Source organism: Labeo rohita, chromosome 25 (genome assembly GCF_022985175.1).
Source record: "Labeo rohita strain BAU-BD-2019 chromosome 25, IGBB_LRoh.1.0, whole genome shotgun sequence".
NCBI lineage: Eukaryota > Metazoa > Chordata > Actinopteri > Cypriniformes > Cyprinidae > Labeo > Labeo rohita.
The window spans coordinates 12,122,711-12,139,940 of record NC_066893.1 but is presented as its reverse complement, the minus strand read 5'-3'; the positions used below and the strand labels follow the sequence as shown (position 1 = coordinate 12,139,940).

The 17,230-nt window shown below is 37.8% G+C and overlaps 1 protein-coding gene across 1 annotated transcript; it reads right to left on the bottom strand.

The window, feature by feature from the left end:
* Positions 1-1,653: 1,653 nt before the first annotated feature.
* On the bottom strand, positions 1,654-16,157 carry ticrr (TopBP1-interacting, checkpoint, and replication regulator). The gene is given in 23 exon segments (XM_051100385.1): positions 1,654-2,159; positions 4,277-4,378; positions 4,460-6,449; positions 6,558-6,703; positions 6,870-7,004; positions 7,097-7,155; positions 7,273-7,363; positions 7,454-7,591; positions 7,679-7,763; positions 7,838-7,925; positions 8,005-8,232; positions 8,319-8,401; positions 8,958-9,048; positions 9,160-9,260; positions 9,735-9,880; positions 10,016-10,061; positions 10,063-10,208; positions 10,337-10,473; positions 11,577-11,721; positions 11,805-12,033; positions 12,320-12,546; positions 14,753-15,005; positions 15,089-16,157. Coding segments are annotated over 23 exon segments (5,448 nt in total). The 5' UTR covers positions 15,776-16,157; the 3' UTR covers positions 1,654-2,064.
* Positions 16,158-17,230: the final 1,073 nt, after the last annotated feature.

The following is a 17,230-nucleotide window of genomic DNA, read 5'->3' as shown; positions in this document are numbered from 1 at the left end:
AGCAATGCTGTTGTTTACATCCGAGTACCTCCAATATGGCCGCGCATCCGGGTAACTGACCAAACGTAAGTGTAAACCCGTTGTATTGCATAAATGCAAAAACGATTAATAGTCCACTTGTCTAACAATACATATTAAAGCGTTTTTGGCCAGCTGAAAAATGCCAGCTGGTGGCACAGCGTACGCTTTGGTTGTTATGATCCACGGCAGTAAGGTACTACTAGAAAATAAAAATGAAGTAACCAGATATTTCAACTTCTCCATTGTTGTTCAGTCGCTGTGCAAATAGGATGGTTCGTCGATGTAGTAAGGTTATTTGTCCCTGTCCCTCCTCCACTGATTAGACGGCTGAGTAAAACGTGACAGTGACGAGCGCTGCGTTTTTACCCAAAGAGCAAAGGAAGTTTTGAAATATTATTATGGTAGTGCATCAAAATTCAGTGTCATCCGTTTGGAAAAAAGAACACAGAACGTTTTACTTACCATTACCACGTGGCAGGGAACAGGTGTAAGTTACATTCCTTTCGTACCAACTAAAATTTAAAAAATTGGAACGTTTTCATGAATAAGCCCATTGAACGTTTTCAAGATATTTTCCGGGATGTTTATCAGGTTCCTCCGGTTGTAGAGCAGATGTAACAAGTTATCGTATTTCAAATGATGCTGTTTTGTAAACCACTTTTGTTTGTCTTTATCAGTTTATCAGGAAGTCAAATCTTATCTGAAGTGTTAAACCGTCAAAAATACCACGCATATTTCTCGTATGTATATCTAAGCAGGTTTTTATGGTAATGTACTTAAATGGAACTTCAACCTAAGAATCATCAAACACATACGCTCTAGTAATACACTAGATGGTGCAGTTTACACATTGACTCAGTGTGAGACATAAGCACATGAGAAATGGATTCTTCCAAGACCAAATGCCACTAGCTTCAAGGTTAGACTACACCATGACTTTGAAACCTGAACATTTGAAAACACTAGGCATCATCTACCTGTCAACTTAAATAGTTAGAGAACAACACTAAGAGGTACCACATTTGTGACCATGGACCACAAAACCAGTCATGAGTGTAATTTTTCTTTTTTTTTTAAAAAATTGAGATTTATACAATCAGCTTTCCACTGAAGTGTGGTTTGTTAGGATAGGACAATGTATGTTTGAGATACAACTCTTTGAAAATCTGGAATCTGAGAGTGCAAAAAAAAAAAGAAAAAAAATAAAAAATATTGAGAGAATCACCTTAAAAGTTGTCCAAATGAAGTTCTTAGCAATGCATATTACTAATCAAAAATTAAGGTTTTATGTATTTATGGTAGGAAATTTACAAAATATCTTAATGGAACATGATCTTTACTTAACATCCTATTTTTTTTGGCATAAAAGAAAAACATAATTTTGTCCCATGCAATGTACTGTTGTCTATTGCTATAAATATACTTAAGAATGTTTTTGTGGTCCAAGGTCACATTTGGTTTAAGCATCATCTTGCTTATTTTTTTTAACATTGGCTTAACATATCAGAAGTGTCCTTTGCTTTTACTGGCAGAAATCAAGCACAAACACAACTGAGACATTCAGATCATGACATAACATTCCCTTCTATGCAAAGGATTGATTAAAGTGGAGGTATAAGAACAAGTGTCTTTATTAAAATAATCTGTTTACATTTACATTTATTTCACAAATGTCGCGAGCTGCCTAACTGTTAAAACAAAACAAAAAGTCCACAGAACAGTTAGCACACATAAATAAAATCACTAACAAACGAGCAATTAAAGCTTGATTTCATTAGACTGAAAGGGCAAAATAAATGTTTACACCTTATTTTCACAAGAAATGTTCAGACAAGTTAAAATTTGCTATGCTGTACCTAACTGATGGAGTATGTTACATTTGTATAATACATAGAGTACAAAATATACAATATTGGAAATGCATTATTATACCATCAAATGAGAATAAAGTTAGCTAAAACGGACAATAAAACAGTTATAAAAAAGCTTTTGTTTTCCTAAAAACAACAGTGCAAGAAAAAGCAACCAAAAGTAATGACAGACTTATTCTATAAGTTTCTTTCGGCTGTACGTCTTATTGGGTGTCCTTCGCCTTCTCGATTGGCAAAGAGGAGAGATATCCAGCTCAGACTTTGAACCTGCTGGGAGAAAGTATACATTGTTATTATTAAGAAACACTTAGAGGGACAGTTCACCCAAAAATGAAAATTATCCTATGATTTACTCAGCCTCAAGGCATCCTAGGTGTCTTTCTTCTTTCAGATGAATACAATCAGAGTTGCATTAAAAATGTCCTTGCTCGTCTAAGATTTATAATGGCAGTGAATGGCTGTTGAGATTTTGAAGTCCAAAAAAGTGCATCCATCCATCATTAAAAGTACTCCACACGGCTCCGGGGGGTTAATAAAGGCCTTCTGAAGCAAATTAATGCGTTTGTTTAAGAAAAATATCCATATTTAAAACTTTATAGACTGTAAATCTCTAGCTTCCACTTATTGTCATACAAGCATTCATGAGACAGTGGTGTTCCAGTGGATGACGTAGGACGTAGCCATAGCGTAAGCTCTGGTGAGAATATACTAGTCTTGTGAGAACCAAGTTTTGTTTACAGCAAAGGAAAACTCCTCTTGGCTTATATATCGAAATCCTCTGACATTTTATTTTATTTTTTTACTACAAATCCTTGTTTTGTACTTCTAATTCATGACCATCGGCTGGAACGCCACTCTTGTCAACATGCATACAACAGTTAGCGGAAGCTAGAGATTACTGTTTAACAAGTTTTAAATATGGACATTTTTCTTACGCAAATGCATCGATTCACTTTTATTAACCCCCCGGCCTTTATTAACCCCTCAGAGCCATGTGGAGTCTTTATGATTCTACATTGACATTTTTTTAATATAACTCTGACTGTATTCGTCTGAAACCCTTTAGAATTTTCTATATTTCTGCATAAATATGACCAAAAAGTTAATTCGATTTTCACACAAGTCCTGAAAGTTGACAAAGAGAACCCAATCAAAGAAATCAGGTGAAAATATATAGTTTGTCATTTATTTGAGTAAAATGGTCCAGCGTTAAATATTTGTGAGTTGCAAAGAGAATCTATCAAAGTCTGATCATGTTTGTGGAAGTGAATCATAACATGAAAAACGTAGATCTCTGAGAACCTCAGAAAGAGTTGTTGTTGCTCATCCAGTTAAAAAAAAAAAAAGGTTACAAAACCATCTCTGAAGAGTTTGGACTCCAAAAATCCAGTCGGACAGACTGTGTACAAATGGAAGAAATTCAAGACAACTATTACCCTCCCTAGGAGTGGTCGACCAACAAAGATCACTCCTAAGCAAAACTTGTAATAGTCTGCAAGGTCACAAAGGACCCCAGGGTAACTTTTAAGCACATAAAGACCTTTCTCACATTGGTTAATGTTAATAGTAATCAGTCCATCATCAGGAGAACAATGAACAACCATTGTATGACTGGCAGAGTTGCAAGAAGAAAGCCACAACTCTCCAAAAAAACAAACAAAAAACCCCACTGTTGTCGTCAGAGAAGTCAGAGGGTTATTGGAGAAATGTTTTGTGGACGGATGAGACCAAAATATAACTTTCTGGGTTTAAATGAAAACACTTCATTCCAGCATAAGAACCTTATTCCATCTGTGAAACATGGTGGTGGTAGTATCATGGTTTGGGCCTGTTTTGCTGCATCTTGGCAAGAATGACAATGAACTGTGAATTATACCAGCAAATTCTTAAGGAAAATGTCAGGACATCTGTCCGAGAACTGAAACTTAGAAGAAAGTGGGTCATGCAGCAAGACAACGATCACAAGCACACAAGTCATTATACCAAAAATGGTTGAAGAACAAGGTCAATGATTTGGAATGCCTGAGTCAAAGTCCAGACCTTAATTGGGTTGAAATGTTATGGAAGGGCCGAAGCAAGCACTTTACAGGAGGAAACCCACCAATATCACAGGGTTCAAGTGTTTCTGTACTGAAGAATGGGCGAAAATTCCTACAAGCTGCTGTGCAGGGCTGATCAGCGGTTACAAAATAGATACTCACATACTTTTGCAACTCGTAAATATTTAACACTGGATCATGTTTCTCGGTAAATAAACGACAGTATATTTTTTAATATAAAAGCGGCCAAGGTTTCCAGACCTTCTGCCGTCAGTCTGAAGGGCTGGCTACGCAAGATTATGTCTACTCTGACCTATAACTCTACATACACCTTCATTGTCTCACCTGCTTCACTGATTGCAGTTGATTTCTTGTATAATAGAGGTGATTGAGTAAGAGCGAAGATTCCACTGGCAGACACTGGTTTCTTTACTTTAGGGGTGTCCACTGAAAGAAATTCAAGCCGCAACATTGTGAATAAGTTACAGAAACACAAGGAACAAGCTATGAATTGCACCCAAGCTGTACCTTTTCTGCCCGTCCACGCAAACTGTTCAGACTTCATTGAATCTCTAGTGTCACACTCTTGAACCACAGACTCGGTCCAATCCATGCCCTCCGGTGAGCACTGATGGTCCATCACCTGGCTGGATCTCAAACCCAGTTTTCTTTGACTGACTGGGGTACTTAACGAATCTTTGAGTTCTTCCACCCCTTGAATACGGAAAACACCTTCAAGTTCTGGATCATCCAAAACCGCATTCTTTTCCAGTAGTGGGACCCCTTTGATGACTTGCTCTTTGTTCCCGCAAGCCTCGATCCGAGCCCTTTTCTTACGAGGCCAACTATTGAGGTTCTCCGGGGTTGACCACCCCCTGCTTTGAGGAGACGGAGTCAGTGGGGACGCCAATGGGGATTGGCTACTTGCCGGATAATGTGTAGGAGTGATCGACTGACATATGTACGTCTGTACGCCCTTCCCAGGTGTACCTTTGGCAGGGGTTCCTCGACTGCAAAGCGATGGAGATATGCAGCCAGGATGTCTAGAACACTGTGCAAGAGGGCTGTCGACTTGTGGTGCCTTCACATTTGACTTGTTACGGTGCGCAAGATGTGAGGCCACACCCTTGGTTGTACTACTAGGTGTGTCTCCAGCATTGAAAGAATCAGTCCGTCTTAACTTAAGCTTAGGCAAGCCTGACGCCTGCATTTCCATCTCCACTTCATAAGTAAGTGGTTGAGGGGTGGAGTTCTTTCCACATGCAGGAGCCCGCCTTGTCCTTGGGGTGGAAATCTTTGGAGTTCCCGAGGGATATCCAAGACGTGCTTCTGCTTCTCGTTGACGCCGGTCTGGAGTTTGACGGAAGCCATAGCTTCGACTTGGTGGGGTAATGGCAGGGGTGGCTTGTTTTCCCTTAAATTCAAAAACCTCTGAAGATCTAGAGGGTTTCCTTGAGAAAGCAATGTTCATTTTAATGCCCCCTGTGAGTTGGGTCTTCACCACTGAGGCGTTCGATATTTCAATGCTTTCTTCATCCGTGGTAATGCTGAATTCAGAGCAATCAAACTGCTGGGAGTCTGAAGATGACACCTCTTCTGCTCTTTGCCCAATCACTTTGTTATCCAGTGGAAATTCTCCTACATTAGTAGTAGGTGAACTGCTTTGACGGCAGATTCCTGATCTAGGAGAACCAGAGGATGGTGATACACTCAGTTTTTCTAGAACCACAGACAAACCTTTACAAGGTGAAGGGCTACAACCCGCAATGACTCGAGACTTGTTAGGAGTCGATGAAGACTCTTTAACAGGTGTTCTACCAGAGCGAGTGCACATCCTTGGGCTGGGGCTTTTTATGGGCGTTTGTATATTTGGTTTTAATGGTGAAGGCCTGGAATCAGATTGTTGTGAGTCAATGGAAGCAAACTTTTCAGTAACCTTGCAAGGCAAGCTCAGAGTTCTCTTCATCTTTCCTGATCTCGTAATGGACTGAGATGCTTCTGGATCAACATTTCCAATCATTTCAAGTGTCCTACGCATTGTTCCAGGAGATACCTTGGATTTTCTTTGGGGCACCTTGTCGGGTGTTTTGAAAACATTTCTTTCCTCTGGGCTGCTATTCTTACCAGGTGTAATCAGCCTTGGCGAGATTCTTTTTGTAAACACTGGAGACTCCGGCACATTGATTGGGTTTTCTAGCAGGCGTTTGCGTGGAGATGGAGACCACGTCACGTTCTTCTTTGGTGTTTTACCGCTTGGGCTTCTCAGCCAAGCGCCATTTGGAGAAACACAATCTAAGAGGTTTTTCATTGGGGTCTTGAGTATCCCCTTCAGTGGGCTCTTCTTGGGTGTCTCTACCACTAGACTCTTTGCGGCAGGAGACCGAAAAGGGCTCCCTCGCAGGGTCATCCCACTCTCTCCAACTGGCCGGCTTGGAGTTCTTGGGGACCGAGGGGTTCTGCACCCAACTGCAGAGCCTGCTGGATCAGATCTTAATTTCTGTGGAGTTTTATTTTGACTCTGCAAAATAAAAGTATAGTATTAATGCAAAAGATAATGACTTATACTCTTGATAATCTTTCAATATTTTAATCATTTTAATCAACTGTAAACTGAAAGGGATATTACCTCAATAACTGCAGACCTAAGCGACAACTCTTTGCTGCCTTGATCTTCTGAAGAGGATGCTGCAGTGTGCCGTAGGCGACCAGGGGACTGGGTAGCACCAAAAAGAAGCCGAACTGGCGACCTAACAGAACTGAGATTGAATCCTCCTGCAAAATAAAGAGACAAGGCTACTTTGAGAATGCACCCGCATACACCTTCACAGTATGTTCAAAAACTACACATTGCCTCAGAGGAAACGTTTTATGTCCAGAAGCTTAATGACATCTATTTTTTTACACTGTCACGGAAACACTTTTTCTATTTCCTGCTCACCTTTACCCTCAGAGTGACAGAGTTGAGAGGAGGAGATGGCACGGTCCAGGTTTCGTGAACGTGGCTGTGAGCTCGAATAGAACACGCTGGAATGTCTCCTTGTAAGGCTTTTAATTCTTGGGCTCCTCCTCAAGTCTAGAAACAAATGATTTTTTAGAGCACTTTCTATTAGTAAGTGGTCATTCTATGTTTGACATTGTGGCAAAATCATTGTGGCAGACACTAACCAGCAGCTGGTTTGATAGGAGACTCTTCAATAATGCACACATCAGATTCTCCAGATCTTCTGTAACAAAGAGGGCAAGAGAAACACAGGTTCCATTTCAAACCGGATGCTTCCCATACAAATGTCAAGTATCATTGAACAAATATAGCAACAACTTAATCAAGACATGGGACTCACCTGCCAGTCCGTTGCCGGTGAAGTAAACGATTGGAAACCTGTTTATGCAGTGGTGTCTCAGACACTTTCTTTGTCAGAAGAGTGTGTCGTTCTGAAATTTAACATTTTAAGATTCAAGTTCATTGATTACATTAATGATTTAAAGAATCTCTCACTATTAAAAGAAAAAAAAAAAAATTACCATCATCCTCCATATGTGGACGTTTGCGTTTTTTGAGTCCCTCTACTGCCGACACAGACTGGCTTCGTGGCATTTTGGACTTCTTTGAGGGCGATACGGCCACTTGGTTGAAAAGATTTCTCCTTACCTTTGTTACCTCTGTGAATGATGCAACAACAGATCACAACTTTATAAGCAGCTCAACCATATAACAGCATGAAGATTAAAAAGAAAAGAGCCAGTTACCTTGAACTGCTTGCTTTGGGGGAGGTGGTGGTGGTGGTTCTTCCACAGCAGGTTTTTCTACTGGGACACAGAGTTTTGGCTTTGCCTGTATTCCAAAACAGGCATGTTAGTATTTTATTTCTTTAGACAAGTAAAAGTAATGGGGAAAAGAAATCTCACCAGGCGTGTGGACTTTCTTGGCATTTCTATCTGTCGAAGTGCCTGAGGAGCCTCGTTCATGCTTTTGTGGCGTGTGAGCATGTTCTGTCTGCAAAACAGAGAAAAAGTTTATTTTTCAACTTACAGACAAAGCACTTTATATAATTACACTCTTTTCTGACAATCACCTCCTCTTTTTAGCAGAGCGATTGCGGAGTTCCTCCAGATGATCTCCGACACTAGATACATTGCTCTGTGTGGCAGAGAAAGGTGAAGGACTCACGGACACACTGTCCTTAGCCATAGACTCATCACTGAAGAAGTCAGAAGGCAGGACGGCAACAAGTGCCTCGGGCAACTGAGTTCCTAAACTGTGGTAGACGTCTGCCAGGACTTTAGGGATGCTGTTCAGGAACCTGGGAGATGCCATATCAGAGATCACATCTCATGAATTGTGTTTGGAGACTATTTGCATTTTCTTGCATTTTCTCTGATAACTTACACTGGCAGAACCTCATCCTGCATGAATTTGGATAAGTAAACAGCATCTTTACTCCGGGAGATAATCCGGAGCATATCAGCCACCTTAAACCAACATAAAAAGGGATTTAAAAAAAAAAATAACAATTTAAAAAAAAAAAAAAATATCACACTTAACCACAAACCATAAGATTTCTGCATACAAAGTTAAAGGGATAGTTCACCCTAAATTGAAAATTCTGTCATTAATTACTCACCCTCATGTCGTTCCAAACCTGTAAGACCTTCGTTCATCTTCGGAACACAAATGAAGATATTTTTGATGAAATCCGAGAGCTTTAGATGGATTTTTGTTTCCTTTGCACACAATAAGTATTCTCGTAGCTTCATAACATTATGGTTGAACCACTGATTTCACATGGACTATTTTTACAATGTCCTTACTTCCTTTCTGGGCGTTGAACATGTCAGTTGCGTTGCTGTCTATGCAGAGTCAGAAAGCTCTTGGATTTCATCAAAAATATCTTCATTTGTGTCTTACGGGTTTGGAACGACATGAGGGTGAATAATTAATGACAGAATTTTCATTTTTGGGTGAACTGTCCCTTTAAATGACTGATTTAGCATCTGTAATTTTTTTAAAGGTTGATCATCTCCTTACATCCTCAACTCTTTCTTCCACAACCTCCTCGTCTTCTTGTTGTTCTGGTTGTCTGCACAATTCAAGTCTGAGAACTGCTTGCAGCTGGCATCTGTATAAAGATGAATGGTTTTTAAGTCCATTATCATTAACCTTCATAAAGATGTTTCAAGATTAGTGTTATTTCATCTGGACATTGATTTCATTTGGTCTGAATACTTACTCCCTGATTTTACTTTCTTCATCTGAAGAATTTCCATAAAGCTGACGAATAGACTGACAGGATTTCAATAGATGCTCCTGCACCAAACCCAGGAATGAAGCCTGGTGAGACATGGTTAAATGTACAGTTAAAAGAAATTATATATCACAAACCGCCAAATCAACAATACACATCTTGTAGAAGCATATATATTAACAATAATTTCTACAACCTAGTTACATCTTTAAAACTGGTAGTTTACCAACATTTTAGACTCAAATAAATACAAAATTAACTAATTAGACTAGGATTTTTTTTTTTAAGATTTTTTTTTTATTATAATAGGAAGCGAAGTGAGAGAGAGCAGTAGGGATCAGGAAAGGTCCTCAAGTCGGGATTTGAACTCAGGACACCTATTGTGCAACGGTGCTGTGTGTCGGTATGTAAGGCTATCTGTGCCAAATAGACTAGGATCTTTTAAAATGGCACAACAGAGTTATACATATTATACACGTATAAAGAGACCATGTTTTGCAGTTGCCTGCAACCAGGCAACACAGCTGTGTAATTTTGATGTAAGTGTTCCGCTGACTCACCTCCACATCAGTGTTGGTTTTCATGAATGTCTTAACAACTGAAAGCATATCCTGGGCTTGAGAGGGAACAGACACGGTTCTGTTCTCCAAAGCTTTCTGATAAGTGAGTCCCAGATGGGAGAGCAGCTCTTCCTCACTGTTGAAATCTGTTTGAGAGGTAATGAATATCATCATTAACAATTTATTTCCAATAAAGTTTAAACACAGTTCATGGAGATTCTAAACCTTGGACATTAACCCCCCCTTTTTTTTTTTTAACAAATAAATAACTCAATACTTACGCATGAGGCCAGGCTTGGTCCGATCCCCAGAGCATCTCTTGCCCCCCCTTTTCAGCTCCTTTGGCAGATCCAGCAGAGCTGCTATCACCCTGAGTCTTCTGAGCTTTTACATTCAAGCGAGCAAAATTCAACATCTGTAGAGAGCGACTCATTGTCTTCATCTTCTGCCTTACTGGTGTGCATTGTGTACCTCCTAACGAAGAGAAGATTAGGCCATGGCATTTGTTTGTTGTAAGTTCATGCCCAGCAACAAAATCATTGGAAATATTTAGTACATTTGTGATGTATGAATCACTTAATTGTGTGCCATTTTGTACTCACGTTTTTTGGACCTCAGGTTTCCACTGGATCCAGCTGTGTTGCTTTGATAGAGCTCTGAGAGACTGCTGGTGATCTCCTGCTGAGTATCTGAGTACTCCTCTCCTTGCTCCTCTTCCTCTGGAGCTGCATGCAGGAGCCTGTAGATGTAAGACAGATCTTTTAGTACTAGAATAAAAATAGCCCATGATAAGTACAATATGTGCCATTTTGACATTCTTGGGGGTAGAAATTAACACCATGTCAGCAGCTGAGGTTTTTTTAATGGCAGGAGTTGTGTTGTGCATTTTCTAACAGTTACACAGGACCTGTAAATATGCTACAAAATAAAACCTAACAAAATAAAATGGAAAAATACAACAGATTACACAATGTGCTTTTAAATGCACATATGATAAATATTCTAAAAAGGTTTCTGGAAGGAGCTTTTTAAAAAGTCCTTATGAGATCCTACTACATAAAACTGTTGTCTGCTTGCATTAAAAGCAGAGCAGTCCAATAAGATATGTTTAACATATCTTGATTAAAATATGATTTCTTGTGCAGGCCTAGTTGTGATTGTGTGATTTTTGCTTCTCTTGATTAAGCATAATCATCTTTGCTACTTGCCCACTGGTTATTTATCCTAAATATGTTTTTCCATTTGACATTTACGGTATCTGCTCAGGGTTGCCAAATATCAAGACTTTAAATCCTCCAAATAAAACCTCTTTCCAATCGAACCATATTCTGTCAAGTTTAACACTTAAAGAGATTAATTTCTCACCCTCATGACGTTTGGGACCTTTTTTCATCCTAAGAACACAACTTAAGTATTTTTGATGAAATTCGACCCTTTCTGACCCTGCATAGACAGTAACTCAACTACTGTGTTCAGTCCCAGAAAGGTAGTAAGAACATTGTTAAAATTTTCCATGTGACATCAGTGGTTCAACTGTAGTGTTACGAAGCTACGAGAATACTTTTTGTGCGCAAAGAAAACAAAGATAACGTCTTTATTCAACAATTTCTTCTCTTCCACGACAGTTTCTGCCATCTGACTAGTATATATATGCACTTTCTTTGCTCTGAGAAAAAAATGCTGATGATCTGAGAACTGAATATAATAAATCAGAAAACTAGATAAAGGAAATTAAACTATGCATATGAACTGCCATTCTCTTGTTTGTGTTTACTTGAGTAAAAATACATTTTTCACACGACAATCGCAATTCCAATCTTGTCAAATAAAAGATGTGCAAACCTCATTGATTCCATTAAGTGGCAGCTGATTCCTGATTGATCTGACAAAGGAAACCATCCTTCTACCAGCTCATTTCTCCTTGAACAAGACCCCTGCTTGAGCTCTTGATTGGCCCAGTCAGGAACAAACGGCAACTCTACTTGATCTAGAAAATTATATTAAGGTTAGGATCAAAACCTTCTGTTTATATGTACAAATAAAACAGATTATTTCAGATAAAACAAACACCTGAGCAATCTTCATCCTCCATGATGTCATACATGACATTGAGAACACTGCTCACAACATCAGGTAGATCACTAGAGATGTCGGTGATGTCCAAGGAAACAAGGTCTGAGGGCAGAAGTGGGTCTTCCTGAGTAACCAGAGGCTGAAGGACAGTGAGTTGAGCCGTACAGGAGGAGAGCACCGACAGCACCGCTGAAAACCCCACACCTCCTTCACTCACTTCTGCTAGCTACGTCAGTAAAGTAAGAAGATCTTAAGATTATGCTAAAATCACCTGCAATGGAACATAAATTCTTGCTTTTATCTTTGCACAATGTGTTCACTTACAGAACACTTACGGAAAGCTACAAAAGCCATTTATTACATTATAGATCTCCAATCTTTTAAAGACTAAAGGCATAGAAATGGAGCAGGTGTGTACATACAGGTATCTGTATATATTACGTATTACAAAACAACACTGCATGTGACTCTAATCATATTTCAGAGCTGGAACCATCATATTATAATTTTACCATGACAGATCCTCCAGTGGACAACTGCTTTAAGTGGTGAAAAGCCTCCTGACCCAGTTCAACATCTGTACACTGCAGTATCCAGCTCTCAGAGGCTGAACATGAGAGGGAGATGATGTCCAGGTCCTGCAGGACACCTCTGAGAACCACATCCACAGGAGCCTGCAGAAACCTCTGCCTACAGGATACCGGCTCCAGAGTCACACTGCAGGACTGCTTGATCCCATCTGCCACAAAAATAAATAAATAAATACAAATGAAAAAAAAAAAAAAAAAAAAAAAAAAAAAAAAAAAATGTAGGAATCAGTTTATTTTTGGAAAAATTAGGTAAAATAAAACTAAATTCACTAAATGATTACATATATTATTGAAATAATAGATTTTGTGTGTTTACACACACACACACACACACACACATTCTCTGATGAATAGAAAGTTTAAAGAAACAGTAATTATTTGAAATAAAAATGGTAACAATGTAAAAGTTTTTACTAACACTTTTGAACAATTTACTAAATAAAAGTATTAATTTTATTAACCCTAACTAAATTCTACCAACCCCAAACTGTTGATCTGTAGGGTATACATACAACACACATATATATATATATATATATATTACATTTACATATGTTGAAAATATTTGTACTGGTTAATATTTTTGTGAAAACCATGATACTGTACCATTCAAAGTTTTGTAAGATTTAAATAAATCAGTCAAAATATTTAATACCTTTACTATGCAAAGATGCATTCAATTGATCAAAAGTGACAAAGACATTTGTAATGATAGAAAAGATTTTCATTTTTTTTTTATTGAACTTCAAAATAAACCTTCAAAATTCTTCTATTAAAGCCTCCTGATAAAAAAATAAATAAATAAAATATGAAGCCGTTTTCAGCATTTATGATAAGAAATGCTGCTGAAAACTAAGGTTTGCCTTCGCAGAAATTAATTACGTTGTAAAGTATATTAAACTGGAAAATTATTTTAAACGGTAATATTTCACTTCATTACTATTATATATGGGCCATTCTACAGAACTGGTGCAGACAACCAGGTGCTGTCCAACAACCAAAAAACATATTTAAAAAAACATTTAAGTATTCAAATCTTAGATGTTTACTAATATTCTTTTATTATCTATTGAAACCCACAATAACATTTTAATATCAGTAAGCTTATATATAAAAAATCATTTAGTGGGTATTTGCAATTGGGAGGTAGCTGTCCCGAACCCTAACCCCTGAACTTCAACTTGAAAAAATGATACTGAAATAATTTTTGTATTTTATTTCCATTGTTGTTTTTCAAATTATCTTTTTGATTCCTTTAAAAAGTGAAGTTCAAAAAAATATATATACTTTATATATTGTAAATTATGAAACATTATGTAAGAAAAAAACTGTGTTCTGCATTTTTATGTCACTACAGAAACGTGCGTGTTTTAATCCACTGGCTGATTTTAACCTAAATTTATGATCAGGGAATATTCATACAGCTCTCTCTCTCTCTCTCTCTCTCTCATAGCTACATGTTGAGTAGATAGGCCACATCATTTTGAGGTAAATGTGTTCAAAATCTTAAAAATCTGTGTGCAACTTAAATAATGTCACTTCCGAACACCATTTAGCTAGCTTCAAACGTATCTAAAATTGTCCCTACCAAAACATTTGGTGGAGTTTCGGTAGTGACATCTTTGTTTTTTTGGGTGTTATTCCATAAATTTGTCACTACCAAAACATGTCATTTTTGTTTCGGTAGTGACAAAAGGGAACACATAATTGTCATATTTGGGGGAAATAAACAACATTTTTTGTATTTTAGTATGTTTTAGTAGCGTTTCAGTATGTAAGTTAAAATGTGATGTGGTCGCTACCAAAGCATTACTATCACTACCGATGTGCGGCCTCTATTGAAACACGGGATGTTTTGTCAAAAGTAAAGTATACTGAATTATCAACTAAGATTTTACGATAGTTTTTGATTCAGTATATATTCAACCTAATGAATCCTTAACTTTGAAATCAGTATGATCAGAGAAATTGGATTCAAAATACAACAAATCTCACAAATTACAAATGAAATATGGTTAAAAATGTAATTGTTATTGATTTACCTCTGATAAAAATGTTAATAAATTAGCAAAAAATATATATTTGTAATGTAGATAAGCAAAATCTTAATAGGTCAATATAACCCTAATTATAATAGATTTTACTGTGTTTTGCTAGTAAGAAATTTGTGGAGAGGACAAATATTCCAAAACTTTATGAAAATGCAATACAAGAATTAACTGCACAATTACTAGAAATGTGTACCTTTGATATTATACAATTTGCATACATAGTTTTTTTTTTTTTTTTTTTGGAAAACTCTGACTTTGGACCAACCCTGTAGAATATATGCACCAGTGACACTGTATTATTTACCTGAAATCCAAGAAAGAGATCCACCCAAAGAAGGAAAGACTTGTTGGTGCATTTTTTCCGACAGTTGAAGGTAGCTATTAGTTGAATCCACAGGAAAGGCATCTATTCCCAAATCCAGTGAAGGGCTTATGTCAGAATGCTGGTCCATCAATGGCAAACAAGCGGACAGCATGGGCACCACCCGTCCACCAACCTGCCCAAGAAGCTCTGCCAATGTCTCCATGCCAGTGTAGTCCTCCACCACATGATTAGCCTGGTGAAAAAGCATACGGTATTCATAAACACTGAAATAAACCCCAAAATGTTTTATAGGAACTCTATAAGGGCACCACTTACCTTCAAAATACCCGAATCAGCCCAGTGAAGGACAACTTTGCGTTGCATAAGCATATCTACGAGACCTTTGGGCAGCACCTGCTCGTGTATGTCTCTCTGATGTCTACTGTCCTCTCTACGAAGGGACAAGTAGTCTTCCAACTCCGCTTTGGACCGTGGACATTCAGACACAACAAAAAGGACATTTTTGTCAACGCTTAACATGTCATAGTCCTGCAGAGGGATATTCCTGCTGCTTCGACTCGACCTTCTCGGTCTCAGTGTGACCTTGGTGGGAGATGTTAGATCAGGTCTGTCCCATTGGAAGTCTAGGAGGATTTCTTTCAAAGCATTCTGGACACAACTAGCCGGGCTGGGTTTCAGTTTGTTGGGCTTCTCCTGACTTTTGGGTGACTTTCCTTCCACACTGAATTTGACAAGCAGCTCCTCTTCGAAGTCACTGAACACCTTCTCCTGGAGCTCCTTGAAATCAGATCCTCTGGTTAGAAGTGTTGCACTTTTCACAGTCCTTGAATGGAAGAATTTATATCCCCATCGCACTTTTTCCAGCCCATATTTGTGTCCCAAACTGAGCAGGACTCTTAGTATCCAGTGTTTGAGGTGGTTTTGATAGCCACTAGTCGTGCTGTTGGTCTTCTCCGGTCGATAATCCACATCGATGGCAAAAACCACATTCTGAGCGGCCATAACTGGACTTAAAGAGCTGTCATGCAAAATACTATCACCTCCAGGGATCAAATGTTACACGTACAGGCGTCTAAAACTAGACTAAACAAAGAAAACAAACACGAAACGTGACGTCACGTCTTTTAAAACGTCAATAAACGCATTTGAACGCTAACGCAAGAGCAGCTGGTGCGAACGAACCCACACGTACGCTATTTTTCTCACCACGAGTCATGATTCCTGTCGCTGTTGAGCTAAAACCACCCGAAAGTGTTGGTAATGAACTAAATCATATTAATATACGGTTAGCAACAACGGAAAGTTATAAAAATAGCATTTTGAAAGCATTGTTTTGTTACACATTGGAGTTTCCGTTAGTCACCGATCTCTTCTGTCCCTTAAACTCTTCGCGCTTCAGAATTCGTCGAATGCCATTGGCTGGAGCGATCGAACTTTAAAAACGTCATTCGTTTCTCGTCGTGTGATAGGACCAGGGAGCTCCAGCAACAAAAAATACAAAAACGTCAATCGTTTCTCGCTCCGTGATTGGTCCACAGTCACGTCAATAGAAAAAGGTTCTTCTTGTGTCTAGTATGCAGTGTATTATTCATATGTTACTGGCATCTACTGGACAGAAGTCAACGTTATATTATAAACATTCGTGTTTTTGAGCAGGAATACCTCAAAAAATTAGTTTAGCGCTGTAAAATATTCCGTGACTAATATTGTAACGATATTATTTATTATTGCGTTTTGTATATGCTTATTAATGTATCAGTCTTGTTTTTGTTGTTGTTATTATTATTATTATCATTAGTACTATTATTCATTTCATTTAATCATTCTTTTTTTCTTTCTTGCTACAGTTTTGGAAATTATGCTTTGGTAATATTGTACACTACCTGCCAAAAGATTTTTAATGTTTTTAAGTCTCCTCTGCTAACCAAGCATGCATTTATTTAATTCAAAATACAGCAAAAGCAGTAATACTGTGAAATATTTGTATTATTTAAAATAACTCTTGTCTATTTTAATATGTTTTAAAAAATAATTTATTCTTGTAATCAAAGCTGAATTTTCAGCATCATTATTCCAGTCTTCAGTCTCACATGATCCTTCAGAAATCATTCTAATATGTTGATTTGCTGTTCAAGAAGCATTTATTATTATTGTTATCAATATTTACAACAGTTGAGTACATTTTTATTCAGGATTAGAAGTAGAAAGATCCAAAGATCAGCATTTATCTGAAATAAAAAGCTTTTGTAACATTATGCATTATATCAAAAGCATTCCAAAGCTTCAGAAGAGTCATTTTTTCAGGGAGATTTTATAAATGAATACTTTTATTTAGCAAGGATGCTTTAAACTAAACAAAAGTGATGCTAAACACATTTATAATGTTACAAAAGATTTCTATTTTAAATGAAAGCTGTTCTTCTGAACTTTCTATTCATCAAAGAAACCTGAAAAAAT